The sequence below is a fragment of the Mastigoproctus giganteus genome, chromosome 9, assembly GCF_048544385.1.
Source record: "Mastigoproctus giganteus isolate SK-2022 chromosome 9, ASM4854438v1, whole genome shotgun sequence".
In the NCBI taxonomy this organism is placed as follows: Eukaryota; Metazoa; Arthropoda; class Arachnida; order Uropygi; family Thelyphonidae; genus Mastigoproctus; species Mastigoproctus giganteus.
This window is the reverse complement of record NC_143583.1, coordinates 192,449,553-192,465,719: the sequence shown is the minus strand read 5'-3', so window position 1 is coordinate 192,465,719 and position 16,167 is coordinate 192,449,553. Positions and strand designations below refer to the sequence as shown.

The 16,167-nt window shown below is 37.8% G+C and overlaps 1 protein-coding gene across 1 annotated transcript in view; it reads right to left on the bottom strand.

The window, feature by feature from the left end:
* Nucleotides 1-16,167, bottom strand: part of LOC150080982 (nephrocystin-4-like) — a 470,434-nt gene that overhangs the window by 410,977 nt on the left and 43,290 nt on the right. Inside the window, exon 5 of the mRNA XM_090380874.1 lies at nt 8,672-8,842. Within this exon, the coding sequence (XP_090237000.1) occupies nt 8,672-8,842 (171 nt within the window). The remainder of the gene's footprint in view (nt 1-8,671; nt 8,843-16,167) is intronic.

The window sequence follows — 16,167 nt, the reverse complement described above, 5'->3', positions numbered from 1 at the left end:
TACATCTTTCCTAAAATGAGGCCTCCAGACCTGTATACATACTCAAGATGTGGCCTGACCATTGCCTTATACAAGAGGACAATCACCTCCATATCCAAACTAGCAAAATTCTTGTATATCAGTGACAAGACACCATGAGCTACCCTTGCAGCCTGTCTGCACTGCTCAGAAAACTTCATATCTGTCTCCACAATCACTTCCAGGTCCTTTTCATTCTCCAATACCCTAAGTGTAATACCACCCAGTTGATACATTACTCTGGGGTTCCTGCTACCCATATGCAGTACTTTACATTTGTCAATGTTAAACTTCAGTTGTCACCTCTCAGTCCATCTACTCAACTTTGCCAGATCCTGTTGAAGTAGCATACTATCATTACAGTCATTAACAACCCTGCCAACCTTCAAATCATCTGCAAACTTAGACCCTGATATACCTTCATCAATATCATTGATAAATACAGAACCCGGAACTCCACTAATAACATTAGTACAAGAAGAGCAGTGTCCATTGATTACCACTCTCTGTCTTCTCTCACTCAACAATCCTTTTATCCATTGTAGCAACTTGTCCTCAATGCCATACTGCTCCATTCAAGTATCTGATATCAAAATTATTTTTTGCATCCAGTTTCTTTGTGACAAGATCATAGTATCCAATCAAATTGGTCAGACAAGACTTCTCCTTAACAAACCCAGCTGTGTCTGAACTATAACTGCAGTCTTGTCTAGATGATCCTGCACTGCTTCCTTAACCAGTGCCTCCATTAATTTTCCTGGAACAGAAGTTAAACTAACAGGTCTGAAATTCATGTCACCCTTTGATCCCTCTTTGTGAGTTGGGACCACATTTGCACATCTCCAGTCCATGGGGATATCCCCTGAGTTCAAGGAAGCTTTCATAATTATGGGTAAGGGTTTGCTTACTTCCTTTGCTGTTTTCTTTAATGTAACTGGATATAATCCATTCAGCCCAGGTGCCTTTCTTATGTTCAATTTCAACAATTACTCCTCTACTTTGCTCCAAGTTACTATAATATCATTTAGTTCCTGCCAGAGTTTGATAAACCTCTGGCATTCACCTCCCTGAATAACTCATCATGTGTGAATATAGATGAAAAATACTCATTCAGTTTGTCAGCTACCTCAGCAGGTGCATCAACAATTGAACCATCGATGTCAAGCGGACCAATCTGATTCATCCCCTTGCTTCTAGAGTTTATATAAGTAAAGAAGTCTTCACTGTTTTTCTTTGCATCATTTACCAAAGATATCTCATAATGTGCCTTTGCTTGCCTGGCGTCCTTTGCGACTTTATATCTACCTCACTAGGTCATCTGACATCCATTTAGGCCTAAATCTTGAACAGCATTTCTTAATTGGTATTAAAAAGCCGGCTTCCAAGATTAATTCCTTAAATGCTTTTCATTTAGAATTTGCTGTTGGTAACATCATTGTTGGTCCCACTTTACAGAACTGGACAACTGTCTGAGACCACTGGTCACTTTTATGAAAGAAAAACCCTTCCCTTTACTCCTGATGGTAGTTACATCTTTAAGTAAATCCCACATCAGTACACTGTGATCACTGCCACCTAGTGGTTCCTTTATCTGCAGATTCTTAATGCATGAATAATCCCTGCTGATAATCAGATCAAGAGTATTACTCCCTCTGGAAAGATTACATAACCTTTAAAGTTAAGTAAGGAAACCTTTTCCTATTATTTCCTAACCTACCATCTAGGGTCAGGTTAGGAAATATAGTAGAATGTTGATTATCGAAACTAAGATTGGTTTGGTTAATCAAAAATTCAGATAATCAAACACATGAGAATACCTAGTTTATTACTACTGTATTTTGGAGACAATCACCAAGTTGTGACTTGAGGTGACTAAAGAACTACTCACTTCCAGTGTACTTAGAAGCAGTGTTTGTGCAAAAAAGATCAGGCGTGTTGGCTGTATGGTTAGGATTGTCCAGTATTCTTGTAGGTAAATGAACAATCTGTGCAAAGTCATTAGTAATTGCAAAAGCCTCAGTATCTCGACAAGCTGGGTTGGTGTGACTAGAAAATGAAAGCCAGCTGGAGTTGTGAACATTAAAATCGCCAAGGAAAATTACCTCACTGTTAGGAAACTTGGACTGGAGAAAGTCAAGTTGCAAAGAGAGGAAGTCAAAGAGCTCCAAGTGATTAGTGGTGTGGGGAGAATGGTAGAGACAACAGATGAATTTGACATAATGAGGTAGAGAGATTTTAAGCCAGAGAAGATAGAAGAGAGGAGATTCCAAATTACCAAGTCTCTGACAGGGAATATTGGAAAGAACATATGGACAAGTACCATCTTTGAAGCAAAAGGAATCATACAGCGAATAATTTGGGCAATTGAGATGAGCAATAGTTGAATCAACCGATAACTGAGATTCTGTCAGAAAACGTACATGGGGTTTAGCAGACTGTACATGGACATCGTTGAGATCAGAACTAAGACCACATATATTTGTGAAATGAACTAGGAAGTGTTTGGGAGGTTTAGATCTTTTTGCAGATAAGCTTACTCCAATAGTTTGACAATTCATGGTGTATTCAATAGTAAGAATTTCATTACTTCATAAAGGCAGGACATGCAGTATGAAGTAATGAAATTTTTGGATATGGCATACACATGATAAGAATATACCCAGATCCTTGACATAACGTGGCCTCAACAATCCCCCCCCCCCACATACACACTATTTGGACTCCCTCCAGTCACTATCTGGGAGCGTAGAGGTAGCAAGATTATACACTAGCTGATCTGGAAGCCCCTAAAGAGTTACCAATAGGTTCAATCAGGTGTACTAACTAGGGGCCGGCCTGCAAACACCGTTTTAGAGCTGTACCCTCGAAATGTAAGGAAGATTGGATCTCACCACGATGTTCATCATAACCTCAAAAGTCATCAATCATACTGCATGATGGGAGAGATGGGGAAGAGTTGACCGGAACTTAGCTCTGGAGACTACACATGGGTTCCGCCACTTCAAGCCTTCAATAAGCAATGCGGTGGTATTGCACCGGTTGATGAATCTATTGCCTGGTAACACAGAGGGGCGGCATTCCTCCATGTGGTGTGGGTGCCACACCTCGACCACCACTTACGTTGATTCACACCTGGGTGGTCACCCACGGTGTGCTTGTGCATGGAGGTTATACCCAGGATTACTAACAGTCCCACCATTGTGAAGGTGCAAGCAGAGGATTTAGCTGTCACAGACCATACACAGTTCACCAAAATTAGGTCCATTTGACTTGAATGTCACCCAAATGTCAGTTCCATCAGTGTTTTAGACTCCCAGGTAGCAAGTACAGCTTGTCTGGCATATCTGAGAGAATTTCTGTGGCAACATCAAGGACCAACTAGTGTAAACCAGTAGGGATTGGAAAACAAAACTAAACTGAATACAACATTGCTAATCAGTGCTATGGCACATATGTCAACAGCAACAGAATGTGATATGCATTTTTAAGAATGTGATACACTGTATATCACATTCCTAAAGAAAAATCTGATAAATAATACTTCAATAAATTTCAGTTAATTAGCTACCCCAAGTGGCCACATCTCTTACCCATAACAACACAGGGTAGGAGGATATATGAAGTAAATATGCAAGAAATGGTATATGTAACTGCTTTGATATATTTTCCAATTTACAGCATCGAATGATCATAGACAGCCATGGACACAAACAGCCAGTACAATTATGCTGTTTGTACTTATGCCAGTATAAACAGCTCCAAAAAAATTAACATGGATATAATTACTCAGATGTAAGAAAAATAACTTCTGGGACAATAAATAAATACTTTCAATGTTTCTCTTGACATAAATTGCCCAACTATAAATGCTTTACAGCATTTATAGTTGGGTTTAGGTTTAGCCAGCAATTCAGCCATTTTCTTGTTAATTACAATATTTGTTAAAAGTCAATTTAAATCAAAGAACTTTTGAAGGCAAGTACTGTGAATTGCAGCTGATGGAACTGAATTGAAGAGCATTAAACTGTTTTTCAAAGGGACCTCTCAGGTACACAAACATCTCCTACAGTGTAACATCTCCCACGCCATCTTGAGTTAGCAGCACTATTCCAGAGGAAGGTATTAAAAAATATAGGGCACTATAGTAAACAAGCAATAGCAAAACTTGCTATAGCAGGAAATAACTGTATATTAGCACTGTTCAAGTAGAACTCAAAATATTTTGCAAAATTAAAGAGAAAATGGGTGATTACCAGAGGTGCCACCACCACTGGGTTAAAAAGTCAACTATAAAAAATTGAAATTAAATCCAAGGATAGAAATGTTTTATCTTCAGTCTACTACCTATAGTTAGAATTAGTAGAGGCATACAATGCGAGAAAGCAAGCTTATGCAGCATCAGCCAAAAAAAAAAATGCTCGCATTTCACCCCTCCATTCGTTCCAAATACCTGTGCAGCTCAAACTTAAATTTATTTATGCTATCAACTTCCACAACAAAAGATGGAAGTCTGTTCCACCAATCAACTATGCGCTGGCTAAAGGCAAACTACCACACATCTATCCTACAACTGTCTTTAATGAATTTGAATTTTTACCCTCTCAGGTGATCATTCTGAGCAAGAGGAAGAATCCCATCAGCATTGAATATGCTCAAACTATTCAATGCTTTATACACCTCAATCAGATCATCTCGCAGATGCCTAGAATCCAGGCACTGTAATCTGCAAAACTTAAGCCTTTCTTTGTAAGAGCAACCCTTTGTTCCTTTTACTAATCTTGTTACCCTTCTCTGTACTCATTCTAGCAGCTCTATATCCTTCTTAAAATGAGGCCTCCAGACCTGTATACAGTACTCAAGGTGTGGCCTGACCATTGCCTTATACAAGGGGATAATCAACTTAACCCTGCTAGAAAAATTCCTGTATATCATTGACAAGACATCATGAGCTACTCTTGCAGACCATCTGCACTGCTCAGAAAACTTCATATCTGCCTGAACAATTACCCCAGCTCCTTTTCATTCTCTACCACTGTCAGTGTTATAACACAGAGTTGATACATTATTCTGGGTTACAGATGGGGTTAGTACAATTATAGTACACAAAGTTTGGCAGGGTTGTTAATGACAGTAATGGCAGTGTGCTACTGCAACAGGATCTAGATAATTTGGGCAGATGGGCTAAGAAGTGGCAACTGAAGTTCAACCTTGACAAATGCAAAGTACTGCATATGGGTAGAAGTAACCCCAGAGAAATGTACCAACTGTGTGGTACTACACTTAAGGTGGTAGAAAATGAAAAAGACCTGGGAGTAATTGTGCAGTCAGATATGAAGTTTTCTGAGCAGTGCAGACAGGCTGCTAGGGCGGGTCATGGGGTTTTGTCAATGATATATAGGAATTTTGCTAGCAGGGAAAAGGAGGTGATTGTCCCTCTGTATAAGGCAATGGTCAGGCCACGCCTTGAGTACTGCGTACAGGTCTGGAGGCCTCATTTTAGGAAGGATGTAGATTTGCTTGAGCGTGTACAGAGAAGAGCAACACGATTGGTGAGGGGAATGAAGGGATTCTCTTACCAAGAGAGGCTTAATTCTGCAAATTGCAGTGGCTGGAGACTAGGCACCTGCGTGGTGATCTGATTGAGGTCTACAAGGCCTTGAATGGGTTGAGCACGCTGAATTCTGATGGGATCCTTCCACTTGTTCAGATTATCAACCTACGGGGACATAAGTTCAAATTAAGAAAGGACAGATGTAGAATAGATGTGCGGAAATTTGCCTTTAGCCAGCGGGTGGTTAATTGAATGAATTAACATGAATATACACCAACATGAATACTGAACTCTGAGTGCGGTAGAGTTTATGAATATGCAAAACCAGAAAATAAGAATAATTCTTGAATATTTCATTTTGTGAGGATCTGTGTGAATATAAATAATATTGTAGTGTTTTATAAATTTCACAAAACACATATATTGCTTATAGCTGGAACAAACTTCCATCTGTCGTTGTGGAAGTTGATAGGTTGAATAAATTTAAGGAGGAACTGGACAGGCATTTGGAGGGAATGGTGTGATTTTTTTTTTTTTTTTTTTTTTTTGGCTGATGCTGCATAAGCTCCTACACTTGCTTTCTTGCATCATGTGCCACTACTACTACTACTACTACTACTTTATATCTGTCAATGTTAAACTTCATTTGCCACCTCTCAACCCATCTGCTCAACTTTTCTAGATCCTGTTGCAGCAGTGTACTGTCATTAGTGTCCTTAACAACCTTGCCAACTTTGGTATCGTCTGCAAACTTGGACATTAAGCCTGATATACCATCATCAATATCATTTATAAATACAGAAAACAATGAACCCAACACTGAACCCTGAGGGACTCCACTAATAACATTAGTCCACAAAGAGCAGTGTCCATTGATTACCACTCTGTCTTCTCCCACCCAACCATCCCTTTATCCGTAGCAGCAATTTGCTTCCAATGCCATACTGCTCCAATTTGTGCAGCAGTCTTCCATGTGCAACAGTATCGAAAGCCTTTCTCAGATACAAATATATGACATCAAAGTTATTCCCTGCATCCAGTTCCTTTGTGACCACATATTATAGTTATGTTATTGTTATTTTTGGTTTTTAGGAGCATTAGCAACTAAGGCCATATTGCTCCGGCGATGCGGTGGTCATTCCCTGACCTTTCCGCATCCTCCGTATTTGGTGGGCATGGGCTCGAACCCCGGTCTAATCTAGAAGAATGTTCTACGCACTGCTGCTCCTGCCCACCTGGCTATGGAGGTGCCAACCCACATCATAGTATCCAATCAAATTGGTCAGACTTCCCCTTAACAAAACCATGCTGTGTCCAGGCTATAACTGAAGTCTTGTCTAGATGATCCTGCAGTGCTTCTTTAACCAGTGCCTCCATTAATTTCCCTGGAACAGAAGTTAAACTAACAGGTCTATAATTACTTGTGCCACCCTTTGAACCTCATGTGTGAATTGGGGTCACATTTGCACATTTCCAGTCCATGGGTACCTCCACTGAGTCCAAGGAAGCTCTCATAATTATGGCTTAGGGCTTCCTCTGCTGCCTCCTTTAATATAACTGGATAGATCCCATCCACTCCAGGTACCTTTCTTATGTTTATCTTCAACAATTTCTCCACCACTTTCCTCTTATTTATTACAAAATCATCTAGCTCACTGCCAGAGTTCAATTCACCTCTGGCATACCCCTCCCTGAATAAATCCTCACATGTGAATATAGATGCAAAATACTCATTTAGTTTCTTAGCCGCCTGAGCAGGATCATCAACAGTTGAACCATCGATATCTGGTGGGCCAATCTGATTCATCCCTTTCCTTCTAGAGTTTACATAGGTAAAGAACTCTTTGCTGTTTTTCTTCGCATCCCTTGCCAGAGATTTCTCGTAATCTGCCATTGCCTGCCTAACCTCCTTTGTGACTTCGTTACAGACCAGCTTATATCTATCATAGGCTTCCATGTCAACCATTAATTTATATGTATGCCATACATTTTTCTTCACTGTGACATGTCTCATTAGTTCATCTGACATCCATTTAGGGCTAAATCTTGAACAATATTTCTTAGTTGGTATGTAAAGCCTAGTAGCTTCCAAGATTAATTCTTTGAACGCTTCCCATTTTGAATTTGCTGTTGTTAATATCATCAGTTGGTCCGACCATATAGAATTTAAATACTGTCTCAGACCTCCGTAGTCGCCTTTACGAAAAAAAACCCTTCCCTTTACCCCTGATGGTAGTTACCTCCTGGAGTAAATCCCACTTCAGCACTGTGCAACTCTAGGGGAGGGTATTAAAAAATATAGGGCACTACAGTAAACAAGCGATGGCAAACTCACTATAGCAGAAAATAACTGTATATTATCACTGTTCAAGTAGAACTCAAAATATTTTCCAAAATTAAAGAGAAAATGGGCAACTGTCAAAGGTGCCACGACCACCGGGTTAAAAAGTCAACTATAAAAAATTGAAATTAAGTCCAAGGATAGAAATGTTTTTCTTCAGTCTACTACCTATAGTTCTGTGAAATATTCTTTCTCATAAATGACTAGTAACAACTAAGTACATCTTACCTGATTGAACTTGTGATCACAGATTAATCAAACCTTTGATAATACTCATTGACATTCACACACCCCTACAATAGTTATGAATTTTTTTCCTTTCTTTCTAATAAAAAGAAGGTAAGACTAAGTCTTACCTTTTACTGAATTTATTACATAAAAACCACATACAAAATAAAAAAAAAAAAACAGATGTCTATAGCTTATTTTTTTTTATTTTGAGTCAAGAAATCTTGAGTTAAGAAATTCTGATGCAATCCATCTTTCTTTGAGTCATTAAAGCAATTTTTTATTACATTTAATTTTTGGTTAACAAAAGTTAACTGTAATGTAAAAAAAAACCAACAACAACAACAACAAGCCAAAAATGTCTCCCTAAAGTGTAAATTTAGGGAGACATTTAACATTCATTATTACGCAAAACAATCACTTTTATTTTAATATTTATAAACTGTATGATCAAAAATTATATGCAGCTGGAAGTCAAAACAAATTTTATGAATTTAAAAAATGCAGAAATTTTATTATTTTTAAATGTTTACCGCTACATTTTCCTCTGGGAAAATCTTTTTTCAGGGATAGCATTCCAGGAACAGTTTCATTTCTATCTAATAGTGTATTTATAGGTAAAAGGTGAAGAACTTTGTAAAGGGCAGGATGAGAATACAAAATGCAGTTTAGTTCAAGACTAGACTTCATTAATATATGTTGATCTACAAAGGGAAAAGAAAAGTGATATTCTGAATTAATAAAAAGTACACCTGACTTAATAAAAAGTACACCAGATAATAAGACTTACACCTGCAAATCTTATTATCTGGTTATTGATTTAAGCTATATTCAACTTATATAAAAGCTATTAACGTTTTAAACAGCTAAAATATTACTTCAGGAGATGAATGCCAAACTCACATCTGCAAAAATTTAAGAAATAAAAACCTGAAAAGCTTTTGATACAATCCATCTTTCAGCAGGAAGAAACAAAACAGTGTTCAAAAATGTTTCACAAAAATTAAATATAAAGCAAGCATGTTGGCATAAAAAAAATTTGACCATTTTTGAAAAAATACTATAAATAATTTGAAATTATGTACTTTGTGATATCACCCATTATATATATATATTTTTTTTTTAATTGCAACAGAGTGTTAACAATGGAAGACTGATAAAAAATTTGCTATGCAAGCAGGTGCACTGGCTTATTTTCTATGCCATTTAAAATTTGGGAATAAGGCTATTAATTGGGGACTATTAATAATTTTAAGATTTTTTTGCAATATCTTTTTTTGTAACAAGCAATCTAGTCTGTATAAAGGGAATAATCTTAAAGAACCTTAATTAATAAATTTGTTCATTCTTGTTCGTATCAAAATATTCAGGAAGCTAAAGCTCTATCCACTGCCAACATGAATACTGAACTCTGAGTGCGGTAGAGTTTATGAATATGCAAAACCAGAAAATAAGAATAATTCTTGAATATTTCATTTTGTGAGGATCTGTGTGAATATAAATAATATTGTAGTGTTTTATAAATTTCACAAAACACATATATTGCTTATAGTCTGGCAATAATTCTAGCATATCATATACCATGACTGGTAGTTCAGTGTTTGCTAATTAAATATTTTAATTGAAATCATGTCCAGGACTAGAACAGCAAAGCACATATGACCCAGAGCAGTAAGTATGCCTTGGCTTGGAAGGGGGGGGGGGATTTAAAATATGGTTCTCCTGTGGGTGAAGGCTTTATTCCACTTTGCATTGTGTGTACTGTATGTGAGACTTTCAGCTGGACATAATGGTACAGGAGATGGCTTGTGCAGAGAGAGAGAGTGCACGAGCGAGCAAGAGAATTAAATGAAAGTTTAGCATTTTGTCAGAGTGCCTGGAAAGAAATAATATTTCTTAGCTGTCCATCTTAATCTTGGAGCTTATCCTCATGCATTAGGCTGCAGGGAGGGATCACCATAAACAGGATACTCTGACCCCACAGGTTGTAGCTATGCTCAGTGACACTGTTCTCAGAGAAGTAGGGAAAATTTTATGTAATAAAAATAGGAGAATTAGAAGGGATATTTTATTATATTTTATTATATTAAAATAGAATTATATTTTAAGGAAACAAAAGGCATACTGTTGAACAGGTTAGTAATACTGATATTAAATATAGGCATTTTGATGTAGGATCACCTAAACAGGAATGCAATTATACTGCAGTCACAGTCATACTACAGTCATGGATTTGTTAAGAGGTGATCTTGTCTCAACCCGAATGGATACTATGATGCTGTAACAAAGGAATTGGATGCAAAAATAACAAACATCTGCTTAGATTTCACTAATAAAAGACTGCTGTACATATTGGAGCAAAGTGACTGTTATGGATAAAGGGATAGTTGAGTGGGAAAAGAGAGTGGTTGAGTGGAAGAAAACAGAGATCAGTGAGCACTATTCTTCTTGGACTAATTTATTTAGTGGGGTCTCACAGGATGGACCCATTGTTGTTTTCTATACTTATTTATGATTCTGATGAAGGAATATCACAATTAATGTCTAAGTCTGCAGATGATACAAAAATTGGAAGAGTGGATAATAACAGTAATCATGGTATGCTGTTGAATTTTTTTTTTTTTTTTTTTTGATTTGGTAGTTATTGGCGCATCGGCTTCTGTGGCCATATTGCACCTCCCAAGGTTTTTGCAGTACTTTGATCCAAGCCCGAGGCGGGAATCGAACCCGCGACCTTTGGGTTGCCGGGCAGGTACTTTACCCACTCGGCTAGCCCGGTTGGCTATGCTGTTGAAATAAGATCTAGAAAAATTAGACAGATGGGCTGAGAAGTGGCAAGAAAAATTTAACATTGAGAAATGCAAGGGCATGCATTTGGATAGCAGTAACTCCAGAATGACATACCAACCATGTGGTACCACACTAAGGGTAGTGGAGAATGAAAAAGATCTGAGAGTAATTGTGCAGTCAAATATGAAGTTCTTGGAGCATTTTAGACAGGCTGCCAGGATAGCTCATGGAGTTTTGTCAATGATAAACAGGAAATTTTGGCAGCAAGAATAAGGAAGTGATTATTCATTGCACAAGATCACATCTTGAGTACTGAATACAGGTCTGGAACCCATATTTTTGAAAGAATGTGGATCTGTTGGAATGTGTAAAGAACACAACAAGATTAAAGGGGGGGGACAAAAGGGTGCTCTTAGCACGAAAAGCTTCAGTTCTGAAAATTGCTGCATCTGAAGACCAGACACTTACAAAGAGATCTGACTGATGTGTTTAAGGCTTTGAATAGACTGAGTAAGCTCAATGCTGAAGGCATGCTCTTGCTTACACATGAGGGAGCATATAAAATCTAACTGAGGAAGGTTAAGTTTTTTTGTTTTTTTTTTTTTTATGAAACCCCAAACACAAGCGGTATTAGAACCTATACCCATGAGGTGGAGAATGAAAAAGACCTGTGGGCAATTGTTCAGTCAGATATGAAGTTCTCTGAGCAGAGCAGATGGCTGCCAGAGCAGGTTATGGAGTTTTGTCAATGATATATAGGAATTGTGCTAGCAGAGACAAGGAGTTAATTATCTCTTTGTATAAGGCCACACCTTGAGTACTGTATACAGATCTGGAGGCCACATTTTAGGGAGCATATAAAATCTAACTGAGGAAGGTTAAGTTTTTTTGTTTTTTTTTTTTATGAAACCCCAAACACAAGCGGTATTAGAACCTATACCCATGAGGCGGAGAATGAAAAAGACCTGTGGGCAATTGTTCAGTCAGATATGAAGTTCTCTGAGCAGTGCAGATGGCTGCCAGAGCAGGTTATGGAGTTTTGTCAATGATATATAGGAATTGTGCTAGCAGAGACAAGGAGTTAATTATCCCTTTGTATGAGGCCACACCTTGAGTACTGTATACAGATCTGGAGGCCACATTTTAGGAAGGATGTACAGTTACTAGAACAAACACAGAGAAGGGCAACAAGATTGGTGATAGGAACAAAGGGGTGCATTGACGAAAAAAGGCTTAAGTTCTGCAAGTTGCAAGATCTGGAGACTAGAAACCTGTGAGGTGATCTGATTGAAGTGTATAAGGCCTTGAATGGTTTTGAGCAGGCTCAATGCCGATGCGGTACCTCCACTTGCTTCGATTAAGCACCTGAGGGGACATAAACACTGAAAAAAAGCAAAAGTTATGGCTTCTGCAGGAAAGGTTATGGTTGTCTTTTTTTTGACATTCAAGGGATAGTTTACCAGCATGTTGTGCCATGCTGTATAACTGTTATGGGACCATACTATAGAACTATACTGCACACTTTGTTGGTTCAAATTCATCACAAACAACCATAACTGCACCTAGGTGAATGGATGCTGCATCACAACGATGGAAGACCTCAGCAGTGCTTAGTCATAATTAATATCAAATGTGTTCTTCATCAGCCCTACAGTCCTGACCTTGCACCCTGAATTTTTTTTTATTTTCCAAAGTTAAAGAAGGAGCAGAGATGAAAACATTTCCAGTCATCAGAAGAAACTGTAGACATCAGCAGTGATTCTCAAAGAAATGTCAAAAAATGGCTTCCACCATGTTTTTGAAGAACAGCAGAAACATTGGAGCAAGTGCATTTCACAAAATGTGGATGTTGAAAAGGACCATCACAAAATATGGATGATTAATAAAGGTATGGTGTGAAAAAAAAAATTTTATGATCATTCTTTATCGAACAGCCTTCATATTATTGGAAGTCAAGATATATAAGTGATTATAAATTGAAGGAACTGAATACAGACAGGGGACTGATATTTTATTTTTTAAGCCTGCATAATCTACAACATGTTGGGGCATTTCTAAAGGTAGGTCAGAAATGTGTTTTTGTTTATCAATCACAATGTTTTATAACTAAAAACAATAAAACAAAATATTTTATATTGTGGGTCCATCAATAAAGCTAGTAATCAGAAGGGTACCAGCCGAAAGTTTGCATGACACTGTTCGGGTTAATATGATTTTTCTGTGCATTGTCTGTACCAATGTGAATACAATGAGTAATTCTAAGCTGAAAAACCCAGAATAACTCACAGGGTAAACCATAATCCTTTACTTGAAATCAACTAATTACATTTCTGATAGAAGAGGCCTTTATAAAATTTCCCAGGCATCAAGAGAGAGTATTTTAACCCAAACCTCTCCAAACAAGTCACCTGGATGATTCACACTGTGACAGTTTAGTTTATTCACTAATGTCTTCCATAATGTTATACTGTTAGGGAAAAAAATTCTGCAGGAGAAATTTGAATTTTCTATTGTTAATACACTCAGTGATTTTTCCACCTTTTGTCTGAACTGAAAATTGCTGCCCAGAAATGATGGCTAGTAAAGGTGCAAGAAATAATGTCCATACTGTTTCCTCTATTTAAAAAAAAATAAAATAAAATCCATTTCTTCAGAATTAAAAGCTAAAATATTTGAAGCTAATGAATCAGTCAGCAATATACTGTTCATCATGTGAAACTGGTGCCCATACAAGACTGAAATATAAACCCAAAAACATTTTAAGTCAGAATCCACTTTAGAGCAGTGAGCTAAAACTTAACCTGTTGTAAAACCTGGGGCTGTCCTGTACTAAAACTAAGACAACTTGCAATAACTTTGGAATAGCACCCATGATGAGGCAAGCATGTCAGTATAACAATGAACAGCCATGTGGTTAAACAAGCTAATAATAATAAGATGCATTTTATTCAGCCACACACTCTTCCAGCACTCCACTGCCACCATCAAGATAATCAAAGAGCAACTAATCAACAGTATGAACACTCTTCCACCAAAAGGCACTAGTGGGGGCAGATGGGGTTCAGCAATTTCTGTTGAAGACTTAGCCCATTCATTAATGACACTCTTTCACATCTACAACTGCATGATTGAAGACCACTTCTTTCCACCCAGCTGGTCACAGTACTTGATCTATCTACTTCCAAAAAACCAAACAGCTTCTCAACCCATAGACTCATCTCCTATGGCTCATGCCTTCTGAGGTTATTAAAGGAAAGCACTCCTTCCAGTACTGGCAACCCAGATTCTACAGGATCAGCCTCCATTGATTCACTAAGCCATCCAAGGAATATAATCCTTTCTTGTTGCACTTGACACACACTTTAAGTAAAAGTCCAGGGGAGATCAACCATCACTAACCTGAGTGCCACCATGCTGAAGATCTTGGGAGCTTTTGAAAAGAAATCAGAGGCAGTCATCACATACATCACTCTACAGACCACATTTGATGCTACACTAGTCCAGCTTTTGGAATCTTACTTCAAAATTCACAGATATCTTCTCTGGCTGCTACAATTCTCAGGAACAGAATTGTTAACCTGAGAACGCAAAATTCCACCAAAGCAAGGAGCATTTACATGGGTGTTCCATGAGGGGGCATCCTCTCGCCAGTGCTATTTATAGCTGTCCCGGTTCCATTAATCAAAAATAGACTTGACTTCATCATCTTTGCTGATGATGTCAAGATAATCACTTTAATCTGCCCCCATGATGCCTCTCCCTTCAAGTGCAGATTGACATCAATCACAAGTGGGCAGATTTTGTGAATTATCTTTCTCCTTTCAACCTGTCAATCCATCCAAAGAAACTGAAGTAGATCATATTTTTACGGAAAAAATATCCTTCTACTATTGTCTCCTATCAAAGGTTTCAACATTTGGAACATGTCGGCACGTTGTAACATATGAATCTAGATCAATACTAAACTGCTTTTTCATCAACAAATATTCAAAAATCAGCCCAGCTTCGCTGGAAAGCAACAATGCATCTGAACTATGTCAGCTGTCATGCGACCATCAGAAAATATATCATGTCATACATTTACCCACCTAGCCTGTATGATGCAGAGATATGGATGTCAGGTGCAACAACAATAGTCAAAAGGATTTTTGCCGAAGAGGACTGGCTTCTTGGATGGGTCTCCTGGAAACTTTACCTTCCCCGACATGTCATGACTACCTCAATGGCAAGAGAGGTAGGCACTATTCATCTTCCACAGTTATTAATATAGGTCTTCTCAGTAAAAATGTTCACAGGGTCAATCTCTGAACCTAATTTTTGGTATGGTTGGTTCTGAAGAAGTCCACAAAGCTCTCTCACAGGAAGATTCCTCCCAACTCATGCTCCTGTTGATACAGTCCCTCAAATGCAATCTGTATACTTTCATTCAAGGTTCCCATTACGGAAGGAAGATCCTCTATAAGTTGCTCACAAGTATCCACTATGATTGATTGGATCACCAAGGGATTCTCGTTCAAAACTGTTGACAAGGCAGTTGGATGCTAATTTTGAAACTGTTTCCTGACTACAATCTTATAATTCTGGGTATAAAATACTTGTTAGTACTTAAACTAAAATGTATTGAACATCTACGATGCGATCACCTTTTCAGAACACTATACAGGCACCTATCTACAAGTATTATAAGTTATCTGCTTGTTATATCAGTTTTTGTTACATTATATTTAAGATATCCTGTTCTCTGTTTTTATATGTATCCTACTTTAAGCCCCTGGCACCTTGCTGTAATGGGTATTATGTACTAAATTCTGTACTTCCCTTGAGTGCATAATAAAGATCTATTACTTATTTAATTGGATATGTGTTAAGCAATGATAGTTTGAGAGCACTTTAACAGTACTTTGACAGTTTGCATAAAAGACAACTCTAATATTATTAGAGTTATCTTTCCTACTTAATCAAAAAAATGCAACCATTACAACCTAGTAACCTCACAATTTTACTTAGCACGACACAGTGTCAAGGATAAGGAAGGAAATGATTCAGTGTTAACGAGTGGGACACACAGGCATGAGCAGTGTATCAGATCCTTCATATACCCAAAAAAAAAAAAATTGAGTGAACGGAAGAGGGGAACCAAGGTGATGGACTGTGACTAGTCCAGTGTGATCAAGATATATGGAGTTGAATAGTTCAAGCATATCAAGTCTCCATGGCTTGAAGAAAGATGACACAGGTC